General features: G+C 33.9%; 1 protein-coding gene across 1 annotated transcript in view; it reads right to left on the bottom strand.

Moving 5' to 3' along the window:
• Window positions 1-16977, bottom strand: part of LOC140757930 (E3 ubiquitin-protein ligase RNF19A) — a 108445-nt gene that overhangs the window by 19526 nt on the left and 71942 nt on the right. The window contains exon 2 of the mRNA XM_073093833.1: window positions 16746-16846. Within this exon, the coding sequence (XP_072949934.1) occupies window positions 16746-16846 (101 nt within the window). The remainder of the gene's footprint in view (window positions 1-16745; window positions 16847-16977) is intronic.

Genomic DNA, 16977 nt, shown 5'->3' on the forward strand with positions numbered 1-16977 from the left:
ATTATTATTTAAATATTTATATCTGAAGTATGAATCGCTGTGGCTCGGGAGCGTTTGCCGCTTGGATACACCTAGAGATGGGCAAAGAACCCGGTTTAAACCCTGTGCAGGGTTTAAACCCAATAAATACCCGTTTATTTCCTCCCACTGGGTATTTATTTGGGTGTTTATAAAATGACTTAATAAAATTTACACAAAGCTTTTAAAATAGTTCAAATGTTTATTTCATAGATATACTAGATATAATATTTAATATTATATATTTAATAGATATGGTTTTTACTGTATTTCTAATGTTTTTACATTTTTAAATATTACATTTTTAGGGGTTCATCTATTTTTATTACCTTTTTAATTACTATTTGTTTGACGAAACAAATAAGTATACCTCTCGTATACTATTGCACAGGTGGTGTGGGAATATGGGCATATAATGTAAAATGTAATTCTTACGTATCTTAATATCTTAATAATTATAGCTTTAAGAAAAAAAATATAAACATTATTTTATAGATAATTTTATTTCGAGAAAAATCCAGAAACCCGAAAATTGTGACGTTTGACCCCGAATAAGTGCCGACACACACATCGATGAGGACTTTTGGAACTTTACTTGTGATGGTAAACCCAAGGTCTCTACGGAAATTTAGTTTTATGTTATTTGATTACTATTTTTATGTCTAAATTGACCGGACTATAAAAACTCCTCTATCAAAATGTTTCAATGTCATTTTCTGTAAATTAAGTAGAAAAAAGTAAAAAAAAAAGTCTTCCAAAAGTTTAATCTATTATTGTTATTATCTTTGTTATTTTTGGTTTAACGACAAAAAGTTAAAGAACTAAAATTATAGATAAATCAATTTGAAACCATAATTGTTCTTACTAAATTTCTGTGCGACAAATAGTTTGCCTGGTAGAGCGTAAAAACGCTTTGTGCCCCTTTTTTCAAGATGGCGGCCGAGGGACAACAGTTGTGACTCCACAAATTAGGATTTAACTGTACACTAAGCCCTTTACACTAATCATTGACATCTATAAAATATAATTGGGTCTTCGAAAATTGCAACCCAAATGTAACACATCCGAATGGACTATTACAGCGTAGTTAAATGAAATATGTGCTTTTAGAGTGCATATTTAGTGAATTGTTTACAATATTATTTTAAAAATGATATTACACGAAGAAAATAAAAATATGAATGACAATAGTTTACACCCGCTGTTTGGGTGTTTATTTGGGTTTAAACCCTATTTCACCCAAAATACCCGGTTTAAACCCGTATCCACCCATTGGGTTTAAACCCTCTGCCCATCTCTAGCTACACCACAGAGTAACAACAGAGGCGAATCCAATATGAACTTGTATATTACCTCGTTCCACATACACGTGACTCGAGTTATTACAAATTCTGTTCGGAATATTCAGATTGCCAGTATTCATATTGAGAGCTGAGGGTTCATAGAGTTATTGGAGAATTCTACGTACCCGGTTGGTTTATTAATAATTAACAATTGAATATAAAATCATTTGGAATATCCATCCATCCATCCATCCATCAGCCTTTACTGGTCCACTGCTGGACATAGGCCTCCCCTAGTCTGCGCCACTCCGACCGGTCTTGGGCCGTCTGCATCCAGCGGTTACCCGCCGTCCGCTTCAGGTCGTCAGTCCACCTGGTCGGGGGGCGTCCTGTACTCCTTTTGCCGAGACGTGGTCTCCATTCGAGGACCTTCCGACCCCACCGGTTATCGGTCCTACGAACTATGTGGCCAGCCCATTGCCACTTCAGCTTGCTTATTTTGAGAGCTATGTCGGTAACTTTCGTTCGCCTACGGATTTCCTCGTTGCGAATTCTGTCGCGTAGGGAAATACCGAGTATAGCTCTCTCCATAGCTCGCTGAGCGACTTTGAGTCTTCGTATAAGGCTCACAGTGAAAGACCACGTCTCGGCACCGTACGTCATCACTGGCAACACACACTGCTCGAACATCTTCGACTTCAGGCTCTGAGGTATCTTGGATGAGAAGATGTCACGCAATTTCCCGAACGCTGCCCAACCGAGTCGGATTCTACGAGTGATATTTGGAATATATAGCAGTGTCATCATTATTTTATATCGTATTATAATATAAATGTACTCGTATTTATTTTGTATAGGCCTGCAGAGGCACTTACAAATATCAATATTTATATTATGCTACTACCGGATTGGAGCAAGCTTTCATGTAGTCCATCTGATGGTAAGTGATAATGCTGCTATTAAGAAAACATAAGTACCTATAGCGGTAGGGGCGCTGCAACCAAACATTTTGATTTGTTAGAAAAAAATCAGTATTTAATTTCACTAGACAATCTAAAATGAAAAGCGACGCGACACTCCCTCGAGAAACGGGGAAATTCGTGGAATTAACGAGATTGTACATAACGGACGTACATATAACTTATTGCTAGTGTAGTCTTAAACGTGTAATTAAAGTGGTGATTCTTAATAAGGGTATCACGGAGGTAATACTTATGAGTGTAATCCAAATAATTCTAACCACTAGCTAACTATTTGATACAATAATCACACTCTTTTATTTTAAATGAAAAAGACGTGGTGGAAGTAGCGGACCCCTTAGGGGGAAACAGAAGAAAGTCGTTGAATTAAGGCGGAGATTGTTAACAATTATTTTATATTGTAATACTTATTACTGATGTTCAAAGATTTATAAACTATATTCATCAGATTATTAATAAAATGGAGCTGTACGATTCTCTTATTTCTAAAGACAATCCAAAATGAAAAGTGGGATGAGACTCCTTGGAGGGAGGCGAGGGAAATTCGTGGAATGAAATATGACATTGGTAATAACGATTCCACGTAATACTCTATTAGTATTATTCAAAAAATTGTCACGACTATCTGTCGACTATCTGTTTAACACATAAAAATATAGACATTTACGATTCTATTTCTTGAGACAACTTAAAATTAAAAGCGACGAGACACTCCCTTGGGGGGAAGTAGGCGAAATTCGTGGAATTAAAGTGGAAGATTGTTAATAACGGTTCCACGTAATACTTATTAGTTTCAGCGATCCGCCCTAGTTTCGCCCGAGAGCTTTTTCATTTACCCCAGAGCTGTGTTGCCTTTGACATTCATTACATTAGCTTCTCGCTACAGGGAGTATTTTTAGAAACTTCGTAGTTTGCGACATTTTTTCGCTTCGAGGCGTCTCTATATATTATACTTTACATGTTTGATAAATATCTTACAATAAAGTTTTTTTTTTACATTCCAGTAGAAAACGAGCATGTAGTCCAATGATGGTAAGTGGCTACTGTCGCCCATGGACATCTCATCAATCCCAGATAAGATTAGATTCCTACCTGAGGTCGGCCTCACATCCGTTGCGACTTGCTAATCCTGAGAACTAACCACACAATTATAAGGAAGATAAAGGTGCGGCGGTGGTGCCCCTGGAGTCGTACCAGAAATATTTGCGCAGGCGGTTAATATGGTGGGTCTTTGGATATCCATTTGGATACCCATATAGATAATGTAACATTGTCTATCTATATTTAGCCCGCACATACAAATACGGAGGATTCTACAGGCCATTTTCGCAGAAGATATAAAATTGTATTAATAATATTGACTTTAAATCATCGAACATTTTTTATCACACGTCTATAAAACAGAGTTACTAATATATAGGGTTACCATACGTTTAACCAGGACATAAATATTATGCAATTAGAACGTACTAATAATTATAAATACAGTCCTCATGTCTCATAAATCTGACTCAATGTTTAAAATTATTATTTTTTTTGACTTTCTTTTCTTATGTTACCGAATTTAGTTATATATTTTCTTAATATGTTTACATAAGTCGTGTTTTGTATTTCTTATCAGATATACACGCACATTTTATTCACTATATACCGTGGTTTAAAAACCAAATTCATTAAATGACGACAAAGTGTTGACTCAGTACGAGCAAAACTTCCTGCCGGACATTCCACTCACACTTTGATACTAGGACAAATCTGGCAATAAGGCGGACAGATTGCAAACCCTACTAACACATAAACAGCAATAAAATTCCACACAAGTTTACGTTAGCTACCCAATAATTACCTCGTCAAGCAATTATTAGGATGCGGCATTCGATGAGATAATCCCGCGGAGGTAGGGCTACCAGATATATCCGGATTAAATCGGGTTTTCCCGCTCTAATCCGGCTAAACGTCGCTTAACTATGAACCGATTAATCTTGTTATTGTTATTTTAGCGGTACTTATGAAATTTTATTGATTACTGTGAATAATTACGAAATCACATGGTTTGTGATTGACAGATATATTGTGGGAGAAATATATGTGTCCTATTGAATTTACTTTTTCTATACTAATATTATAAAGAGGATAGACTCTGTTTGTTTGTTTGGTTTTAATTAATAGGCTCAAAAACTATTGGACCGATTTTAAAAATTCTTTCACCATTCGAAAGCTACATTATCCACGAGTAACATAGGCTATATTTTATATGAAATATATTTGATAAATATATTTTAAGGCGGTACAAAGTCTGCCGGGTCAGCTAGTATATAAATATGGAACTGCCCATAGAAATACCAATATTTGGTGCTAAAAGACAACTACAACTGGGATTGGTATTCCATCTACATTATTAGATGAAGATGATAAATCCTTTTGTGTTGGCGAGGCATCATCGTCATAGCACTTTCTGCCTTAAAACCGCAGTGTTAAGCGCTGATGTGATCTGGTGTAAAGGCTGTGGTAACAAAGACATATTATAAGAGGCGCTCCAAGTTTGACCTGCGGGGGTAGCAACTTCTGGGCGATCTCAGGTAACTCTCTAATCTTATCTAGGGATGATGGCACATCACATACATGTGAGAGTGGTAGTGGCCATTACCATACGATGTACTGCATGCTCGTTTACTATTCCTAGTTTATAAAAATATCACGTCGAATAATAAATAATAATATTAACTCAGAACACACAACCCTATACGAACTCATAAGAATAACATTATAATATGTTAATTTAATCACCTGTACACTCAACTTCATTCGCATTTTGTGGTCGTATCAAACACATATAACTACACATACAAAATACAAACCACATACAAAACCACTAACTAATAAAATAACTTATAACATTATATTATAACTCATACATAAACAGTATGCATTTAAATAGAAAACTGAATACTAAATAGTAAACAAACAAAAACACTTTGTACACACTTCCCGATCAACTCAATTAATAACAAAGTCTTAATAGCGACTAACAGCTTCGGGCACGCATTTAATTGATATATTAAAGGAATTATCTCTTTAGATAAGATGGGAGGTACATGTATTGTTGTACTGCGTAGTGATTTACTCAAAAATGTCACAATACCGACTATCGATGACCCTCTTTCTATTGACACATACCTAGATAGGGTATCGAAGCGATCTTTATCGAAGTGAACTTAATTTGCACGCTATCACAGTAGCCTTCTTATGACGTTGCTATATTAATAAGTTAGAAAAAATGCCTTAGTAACAAATTAAAATTAGTCTATTACTAAAGTCACGAGACAAGTTGTTCGAAAAAATATGTCAAAAAATGAGGTCGTTTGGCAAAGCAACTCTTGTTAAGCATGTCGATTAGATATTTCATAATCAATTAAGCATTTTCTCACAATAATATATTTATAAATTCGTTTTAGAGTTATAAAATACTAGCTGACCCGGCAAACTTTGTACCGCCTCAAAATCTATTTATCAAATATATTTCATATAAAATATAGCCTATGTTACTCATGGATAAGGTAGCTTTCGAATGGTGAAAGATTTTTTAAAATCAATCAGTATAATAAAGTTTTTGATCCTATTCATTACAATCAAACAAACAAAAAAAGTTTTCCTCTTTATAATATTAGTGTAGATGTTTCAAAAATAATTTCTACTTTTGCAGTGATGTTTTCGATCGGAAAAATGACAACTGGTTCGAAATTGTAGCACTTAAAGTTTAGACATTTTAGAGTACAAAAAGTAGGTCAATATGGAACTATCATTATTAACATAATGAAAAGATTCATAAGTTTTCCTTTTTCTCTTATTTATCACTCATACGTTAAACCAGCAATGGAGTCCTTCATGTCCTAGGGGAAATATTTTCATACTCAACATTAATTTTTCTGATGTCCGTCCGTGTTAATCCGCACTTAATTATTATAACAATAGAGTTGCCTAAAACCTTATAATATTATTATCTAAACATTAATAACTTTCTTTTCTGTTTGAAATCACCTCATTAACATTGGCCATTGACAGATAAAGTAACATTTTGTGAAGTATAAAGAAAAAATACCAAATTTTATATTTCTGTAGACTATTCAGCTTGTTGTTGATTACATTGTTTTGTACATATTAATTAATATCGATCGGAAGTTTGAACAAACACACAGCAACAAAAGATAAATATCTACGACTTTGACAGCTCAATACAATGATTTTATCAGTTGTTGATATAATATTGTATGTTTACAAAAAATGTACTTCCGTGTGGCCGAATCATGAAAAGTCGATGTTTTCACTTCATATGTAGTTAGTTCTATACGTTTTTTTATAAGATAGGAGTAGCAGACGAGCATACAGTCCATCTGATGGTAAGTAGCTACTGCCGCCCATGGACGTCTCTAATCTACCCCATATAAGATTAAATTTCTACCTGAGGTCGGCCACGGATACGCCGCTACCCCTGAGGACTAAGCTGGAATGCCTCGTAAGAGTATGCCTCCCTTACCACTCCCTTCAACCCAGAACACAGCAGCACTCAACACTGATTCATAAAACATATCCAATACACAATACACATATTATATTGTATCGCGTAGGACACTAAACTTTTCAATTATCTCGAAACAGCAGCAACACTACATCACGCAGACGTTTTATTGCTCTTTTAAATCACCGAGAGTACCAACGGGGGATTAAAGGAGCTAGTTGTGTAAAGGAATCTAACCTTGGATATTACGAGTCAAGTAATGAAAAACCCGTGTTGCATTTCATAATTGCATTATAGGTCACCACTTCACTCACCTAATGGTGGCATGAGTGACACATAATTATTATAAATCTCTATAAATATATTTTATTAAGTACATCAGTAATTGCACAATTTTTTTTCTGCGCTTTGATGACAAAGTGTTATCTTTACAATTTTGCCAACTTTATGCATAGGTATATCTAAATACCCACACAGACACATATACATACACTAAATGGCTAGTGTTTGTGAAAATGTTATTAATTCCTTCTCCTATCACCAACTATAGTCCGATTCATAATTAGGTGTCCAAAATGTAAACAAAGGTGTTGACCTATCAAGAAAATATGTGTCAAATGGCAGTGTCTTATTTTTGACAATATTAAATTAATACATCGATAATAAAATAATAATCTAAATAAATTAAACCCAATTCACATTTTCCAATATTTATATAAACTCAATTTAATTTTATACAGTAATAATAATAAAAAACAAGATTTAGGAAAGAAAATTAAATTGTGATAATGGTCACACAATCGGCATCCAAAACATTTTTTGTGCCGCCATTTTTAAGTTTCGTAGTTGATATTATTCATTTTCGTGATCGTGATCGAACTCGATTATTTTCTAGTTTTCTTAGCGGGTTTTTTTTAATTGTGTGCAGTTATTAAGTTTTTGTTTTATGTTGAATTTTGTGATTTTTTTCTTTTCTTGTTAATTTGTTAAGGTTTGCAATACCTGTAATCGAATTTTGACAATGACATTTCTTTGTTTACATTTTGGACACCTAATTATGAATCAGACTATAGATAGCTAAACTAATACAACACTTAAGATTTGGAACGCATGAAGATTTTTTGTTTGAGGACAATCTGTTACGTAGAAGTGTACAAAAAATGGTCAAATTGATATACATGTGAAGCTATAAATAGTTTAAGAGCTGACATTCCTTATCAAACATAGAACCGGTTTATGTCACATGGTGTTAATATGCAAATGGTAGACAAATTGTCTTTTCGACTATTTTCGCAACGACAAGAATTTACAAGAATTGACAAGAATTTACATTTGAATAATTTATCATAATACTTAATATAAATAAACGTAGACGTCTGAACACCATTAACATCGAATAATATCTAGCCGATTTTTTATTGATACTTAGCCTACTAGACTAGGCACAAATTGATGTGTGGTGTCTTCTGAGTCGAATCACAGAAGGTATAGTCCGCGTAAAACTGCTAGTCCGCTCTGAATATAGAAATGAATCGCATCGCCATAGCAAATTATATGACTACACTTGCTCGCAACAACTTCAGAGCGAACTAACAGTTTGGCGCGGACTATAGGTAAGACCATCTTCAAAAAAATAAGTTAAGTCTGTCTAAAAGACTTCAGTTGCATTGCTGAGGCCTAAATTCGACCTTTTCATAATACGCCTTACAGCATCCACCAAAGAACAAAGAGGTTCAAGGTGATAGTGCGAATTAGACAAAGTTTTTGCAGATACCTACAATCGAAGAGAAAGGCGTTTAGCACTATTACAACACACCGCTAAGGTAATCTAGTTGCGGGGCGAGTTGTGCGATACACGTGCGAGTTTGCGCACTGTTGAGTATGTTGGACTAAATCATTCTCGATAACTACACTTAATCATAATCTAAACTATGATTACTTAATCTTGTAAGTTTGTTGTATGATTGAAGGAGCAAACGAGCTTTCAGTCTTTTTTATAATATAGGAGTAGCAGACGAGCATGCAGTCCACCTAATGGTAAGTGGCTACCGCCGCCCATGGACGTCTGTAATCACCCCCAGATAGGATTAGATATTCCTACCTGAGCTCGGCTACAGATGCGCTGCTACCCCTGAGGACTAAGCTGGAACGCCTCGGAAAAGTCTGTCTCCGTTACCACACCCTTCAAAACGGAACACAGCAGCGCTTAACACTGTTGTTATTAGGTAGAAATAGATGTGGCGGTCAAGATCAAACTCAGATTGTGAGTCCTCGCTGCCACCCGTGGAAATTTGTGACCAACTCCATATAGAATAGGTTTTACCTGCCGATCGCAGATCCGTTGCCACTTTTAAGGTCTTAAATCCCGGTAGACTTACATAAGATGACCTCATGAGGTAATCTTATCTATCCGACCACCATCCACACCCTCCTACTAAAACGCAGAACTTCTTCACGCTAACAATAGATGTGACGGTGGTACCTCGGGGAGGTATATTAATTCAAGTGGATTGATTAGGGATGCTACGAGATGAAATACGTAAATTTTTGAGTGTATTCGACGAAGTGATAACTAAGGCAAAAATACCAGAAATCAATCCTGAAATAGGTTGATAAATGACCGGTGCGAAAATTAGGGCCAAATATTATTACTCCCAGCGTGTGAGGGTTGGCAATATTCTTTAATTACTTATTTGTGACATCTTCCGAATCTCACCGACAGCTCGATCCCAAATCAATTAAAATATTATTCATCAATGCCACCACCGGACACGTAAGAAGTCTTTGTATGGAAATATCTCTAATTTTCGTCACAAACATATTATTGTTTACAAACATAAAGAATGAAACAATAGCAAATTAAACCACTAATATATTACATTGTTTGCGTGTTTGTGCTAACACGCGATCCAAATTGAAAATATATAACGAACGAGTTTGGATCGAGCATGTATGTAAGGAACGTAATAATTTGCATACAATTACACGTTATATTACATATGTGTTACGCACTTACGTGTTACTTGTTTATCCGAATGAGAAATGTGGGTTAGGTAAGGGAAAGCGGATAGAATTCGAAAATGATGCTACAAACTTGCCTGCTAATAAGAACACTTTTTCGTAATGTTATCTGTTCATAGTACCCGTGCGTAAATAAATGCTCTATCCAGCGATTCGCATAAAGAGTTGTAGAGTAGGTATGTATAATTGTATATATACATACATGTATATGCAAAAATCAATAATCCAATAATTTATTCAATATATAAAACAAGGCTAACATTTTTTTTATTAGAAATATACCGCCCCCCCTTCTGAGCAATGATTTTCTTAACGTATTCAATTAACAAAAAATACTAAAAAGAAACGCATTTGTTACTCTAAATACACTCAAAAATCTATATAGTGGGTAATCCTTATTCAAAAAAATGTCATTGAAATTCCATGAATATAAATATTCTAATAGTATTCCTACAATATGCAGTTAGATTTAATTTATACGTGAAATAGTTTAAACCACTCAAATACCGAATAACATTAATATTGAACAGTGAACAATTGGTTCAAAAATCCAATGGGTCAATGTCGTCTTGTAATCGTATATGTAATAGAAGCTAAATGGATGTGTTAAAAATGTAAGTTACGTTATAAACATACTTTGAAAAACACTTCGATGTGCCAATATAAGTGTTTATAATTAAAATGTTCATAAAAGTTAGAGATATCTTATATATAAAATTCTTGTGTCACAATGTTAGTTACCGTACTCCTCCGAAACGGCTTTACCGATTTTTACCAAATTTATGCACATTCAGTAGGTCTGAGAATCAGCTACTATCTATTTTTCATACCCCTAAGTGATAAGGGTTGTTCACCCTTAACATTTTTTTTATTTATATGGGAACAACGCTTGGGTCAGCTAGTTTTATAAAAAAAAATATGGAGAAGCATTGGTATATGCACAGGTACTTTTTGACTCATATCCTAAAATCCAAGAGACAAGCCTCTTCGCCTCAGTGTATACACGTCTATAAATATTTAAACTATGTACATTAACATTCATAAATTATATACTATGTAAGAAACCCCAGTATTTCCAGCCTGAAATAACCCTTCTTACTCATCAATTTTTACACGCAAATTCCATGCTAAAATAAGTTCACATTTTCCATGACAACTTTAACGTGACACGGACACAAAAATTGCAAACAGGTTCTGGTTTTTCCACGTGAGATTAAGCAATGTCATGAGTCATTTTAATATTAAATAGCTGACATTTTAATTTAACTCTTTATTTATTTATGAAGTTATGCCACGTCAGGGGTTTCCATCTCATCATCATCTCATCTCATCATTTTATCTTTTCTTGGTTAGAGATCATTTTTATGCCATTCTTGTTAGCAGGGACCACTATGTAGGACCAACATAGTTATATACGTAGAGTCTACGTAAAATCGCCTCCGTGAAAGGTTTTTCAATGTTACGCAGGAACAAAATCATTACAGGAAAGAAAAGTAGCAAAAAAAAATTTTACTCATCTGAAAATAGCAGACAGACCTACCCTATAAAGCTGCGTGGTTCAAAGAGTCGTATCGATCTGACACTCATAGTGCCGTGTTCGATCCTTGGCCAGACAGGAGTCGACATAAGGAATTTGATTTATTTTGGATCTGCATTTACTGCCTGTATAGTACTCATCACACATACAAATTAACATCTTTTCGAGTAAAAAAACCTTTATTTATAAATGTTATAAAATTAATTTATTTGTATAGATTTGTATCTTAAACTCAAGTCTGTAAATCTCTTCAGTAGTACGTACTCCTAAGTTTAAGAGGAGCAAACAGACGGGGTTCTCGAGACTGGTGTACGTGTAACATGTGAGGATGTGCAAGATGCACTTCATACTCAAGGAGGAAACTTGGAAGAGACGTTCGTGTATTTCGTACAATTAACAGTGTCTCTGTAATATTTTAATAGAAATGCCAATACTAATTTGTTTTCGAGTATTTGAATAAAAAGGGGAATAAAGGAATTTGTTTGAATAAAATCATGCCCTAATACTTTCATTGCCACCAAAAACAAAAATAAAATGTACTAGTGAACAAAAAATATAGGCCATTGATTTAGTCGACTGTCGTAGCTTTGTTAAAAAAATTTAGAACATTTTTATTCAAATTTGTTTTGTTAAACTGAGAAAAAATACGGTAAAAATATTGGTGATTTATTTTTTGTCCCCTGTAAATGTTTAACGCTTTCTATTCTCATAGAACTGCATTAAATCGTAGTGTTCGTGTCTCAGACATTGGTAGCATGATCGGAAATCGAACCTAAAAACTTTTGCGCGACAGATTGTTATAGTAACCTTACTGTGCCTTACGAATTCTTTTACTAAAGGTATTTTACTAAACTTTTACAAAATGTATACAAAATGACAAATAACTTGAGTTCAACACCCTAAAATCAGTTTAACCCTTTATAGGACGGCTCATACAAAGTGGCCAGTAAATTGGACAGTCACATTTTGGTCTTTATTTCATATATTTTTATTCCAATGTTGAGCCTTATGATAATTTACGACTCCTAATGAAGCACGCTAACTAGACAATAGGCCAGTGTTCAAGTTACTCTCGCGCGGTAAAAAATATGCGCCATTTTCCAAAATGGCCTGTGAACTGGCCACCGTGCACCTATACATGGTCATCTGCTATCATCGCGAGTATACGTTACTTATTTGCAAGTATTACGGTAATAAAAAGAAATGTTTTCTTGAGAAAACTAAGTAAAACTATTGTAATGTAGTATAGACTTTAATATAATGTACAAATATAATAGAGGTAAATAAAACAAACCTATTTTTTTGGGATCGAATGAGAAGAGGTTGGTTGAAAAATTGTAACCGGAAGATTGCCTACCTAACTTTGAGTTGTTGTATTGAGTATTTTTTTTCAAGTTATTCCTATAAACCATATCATCTTACAACAAGTATATAATCAATTTGACTAATTTAATAAATAATTTACCGCAGACAATCTTGTTCGGTAGTTATAAACTGTTATGTCTATATGTTTTGATGTTTTTATTTCATTTTTTGCAAATATGGATGTAGTTATGAAAATTGTTAAGTTTTAGATTTTTATTGTAATATATTCATTATTTTCGACAAAATTACACTTATTAGAAGTTAGACTTAATAAACGAGAACTAACAGAATGATCTTATGGGGACTGAGGATGATCAATCTTTGGTGGAGATTCTGATGCTGATCATCATTTTGACTGAAGTGTTACTTGCAATATCAGCATCCTAATCACACGTAGCCAATGTCACAGATTACATTTTGCAACTTCGTCCTAACTAAAACAGGAGTTTTTGTGTGTACCATGACCACTTATCCTACCACCCCCCCCCCCACATCCACTGCCCCTATGACCTAAGTTGTACGTAAGTTAAAAATAATTGGCCTCGATCGCGCAGATTACTGGGAAAATTTAGTGAATAAAGACCCGAATAAATACAGTAATACATATTTTTAGATCCACAAATGTACAAGTTATAATAAATAATGAAGTTGATCTTAATTCAAGGTTGAAATTAATTAGTCTGTATTTGTTGCCTTTCTTTTTCAATTGTTCTATGTTGAGTATAAATTATTTTACTAAATAGTAGCTATAAACTTTAACTATAAACAATGTTTATATTTTATTAACAAAATAAAGTAGATTTCGTCGGTTTCCAGTTTACTGGCCAGTGATTTTGCATTGATAGTTAGTCATACGAGCGCTCAGTGGCCAGTATGATGGCCACATGTTTTTTTGGATTTTCTCGAAAAATAATGAATTTCAAAAGTTTTACTATAATATACCATTTAATTTTACGGCATAGAACATATTAGTATCATAGTTTATTATGATTTCCAAAAAAAGTGTGGGTGTGCGTTAAACGGTTAATATTATTAACCTAATAATAAACTGTAATACATTCCAAAAATGAACTCAAACAATAATAATTAAATGTGTTCCAGCTAAAACAATGCGAAAATCATAAAGACATAAGTACATACTGTATTAAATTCCAATACTTCATCTTACTCATATAATATTTTTTATAAAGTTCAATGGTCCATTGAATACGAGACGGTGTGAGGTCATTAACATCATAACAGGTAGTTAAACCTATTTCTATTAATATAGTTTTAGGCAACCACAATAAACATAATTACTTCAAGTATTAATACATACATACCACCTGAGGTAAGTACATCTAACTAATGAATATCTGTACTGCCGCTGAATAGGATTAAAATCATAATATTATTTGAGTTGGATTAGAGAAACGTTGCTGCCTTGTAGGAATAAGTTCAAATGCCTTACATAAATAATTATACATACCTTACCACACCCTTAAAACTAGAATATAACAGCTTAGTTACAATCGTGAAGCGTATAAATCATACGGGTTATATAATTATGTGGTGGTGCGGTGGCATCAGAGTCGAATAAGTTTTAACTGTTAAAGACCCACTCTTTCGTCATTGCTGATGGCTAATTGTATCAGCTATGTCATCATCGTTATCATCATCTATATCTTCTCTCAAAATGTAGATTTCCTGACAATGTTCTCCATCACTAATAACTTTACAAATCCTGCTCTTATCATCTACCAATCTTGAAGTAAGACTTGAACTATTGATCGGAAGTTGTGTCAGAAGTGTCTGATACCGATAATCCGTGATGCAGATATTCATACCTCTAAGTTAACACCGGTCATGTAAATGTAATTCGTACTATTTCAATTGAAACAAAAACGCGAGTATTTACAAATTATACGATAGCTTTCGCAATCGGCCGCTTTGCATGCGTCCGGTGCGGTGCGAAAGTGAAGTTTCGTTCCACGGAGGCAATGGAACGAACTGTGATTGGCACGTGACCGGCCGATCGATTAATTATGTGTCGGAACATGAACTCCGAATTGTACTAACTATGCATTGTATAGGTACGTAAGGTGTTTTTCACTTTCCTTTAAATCGTGCACTCGTGAACATGGAGCATTCGTCACGTACTATGTATGTATGTACGTGACATTATTAGATTTGAAAGATTTATTATTAAAATTGTATTTATTTGAGTGGTACTTGTTGATAGATTTAAAAAAACAATAATCCAAAGGTTTGAAAATCTTGCATTTTTAATAATAATTTTAGTACCATAATCACTTATTGGTTACGAGTATCTTCCAATTTTAAAAGTTTAAAATTAATATAAATAATATCTTATTATAACATAAATATTATTGATGATAAAAAACTAGGTTTAAAAGATTTAACAGTGTGAAACATTAAATAGCTCTCCTTTGTCTCATTTCAATTTTAAATTTTTTTCAAAAAGTAGGTATATCAGATGAAGAATGTAAGATCACAGTATCGTCGAACAAATTCATTAACCTGGCGGAACTATTTGGCAAGATTTCAATTCTCGTGAAGCACGATTTACAATGGAAATAAACAACCTGTTCTTTGTCCTAATCGAAAAAAAACAACGAGCCAACCATTGGAATAATGAGAAAATTGTTACGGTAGTAGAAATACCGCAAGGGGGTATAAAAACATAGGATAGAAATAAAAACGCACGAAAGCAACAAGAAAATGCAAATTGTCAAAAAGTTCTAAATGTGTAAATAAGTTTGGACAAGACACTAGAGACTATAATCACTTGATAAAGCTTAGGAATCAAATCATTATGTACGCAAAGTGACGTGGTAATTGCATTGTACATTGAGTTATAAGAAATAGAAGAGAAGAGAATGAATATACCTCTACTTAGATTTGTATCATGTCGTTTAATGACTTAGAGAAACAAAAAACAAATTTATCCTCATGTTAATCTTCAAAATTAGCGTTTAAACAAACAGCGTGTGAATGTGAATGGCATCAAACAATGCATAAATAGTAAAGTCGTGACTCGCTCTGATGACTTCAATTTGCAAAACTTATGAAACCATCCGAAAAGTTAAACAATCTTCGTCGACTTAAATATTATCCGCGTATAAAGCAATATTTTGACCTTTTGCGTTTTATTAATCGAATAATAAATCTTCGTTAGCATCACGATTTCATTTATCAAGCGTTTGTTTTTCTTAGCTTCTCGCAATTTTCATATCAGCAGACGTTTGCGCTTCAAAATGGCACGTTCATTTTTGAACTATACCTACAACGTTGCTTCCAATAAGCCTAGTCAACAATTTCTAATAGCCTTGTCACGCAATTTACTTGCAAAATTTATTGAATTTCTCGTTAAATCGGGGACGAAGCTGAGCAAGGTCGATCTGTCGCGACGGATCAGCAAAATGGTGGTTTCCACAGAATCAATCCGCCGCGCTCCATTAGCGATAAAATGGGACAAGTTCGCGATTTATTTTTAAAAGTGTAAAATGGAACATTCCGATACGTTCTCACCAAGTTTATAGAAAGTTTTTATTCGCCCATGAGCGGAAATTTCTGTCAACGGCCACACTCCCCAACAACTATAAAACTCCTGCTTTTAAAAACAAGAGCAACAAGTTTATTATGCGTGTCGATTCGTGTACGGTTCTCATGAGTTCAGAATTATCTTACGTCAATACCAGTTTATTTAATATCATTTTGATGATCATAACGTAAAATTTAGTAAACTTATGCTTGTTATTAATAAAACAATTTTTACTAATTTTTGCCCACCAATTCCTTCGTGACATTTTATCTAAGCAATTAATGTCTTTGTAACTTTGGTAGACAACATTGATTAAGATTGATCCTTACCTAAAGGGAATGAGGAGTCTATTATTGTATTGACATTCAAAAAGTGCTCTGTAAAGAACCTATTTTGAATAAAAAAAATGATTTGATTTGATTATTATAAAATTGATAGATTAATTAGTAAAGAAAGTTTTAAAAATATGTAGAATCCTTACCTCCTCATCTTCAGCGATGAATTGGACTGCTGTCTGCTGTACAGCTTGTGTCTGTTCTGTGGCACTTCGTTTCACCGGCCTCGCGTCTCCTTGATCCAGTACTGAAACAATAAAAACGAAAATTATTAAACAATTGTCTAAGTTTTAATCACTAAAATGCGATGAATTGTTGAAATAGAGGAAAAAAGTCGGCTAAATCGTTTTCACGTTTGATTTGATCATTTGAAAATAA

The sequence above is a fragment of the Epargyreus clarus genome, unplaced genomic scaffold, assembly GCF_041222505.1.
Source record: "Epargyreus clarus isolate Ecla_fem2 unplaced genomic scaffold, WU_Ecla_fem_2.2 ptg000005l, whole genome shotgun sequence".
In the NCBI taxonomy this organism is placed as follows: domain Eukaryota; kingdom Metazoa; phylum Arthropoda; class Insecta; order Lepidoptera; family Hesperiidae; genus Epargyreus; species Epargyreus clarus.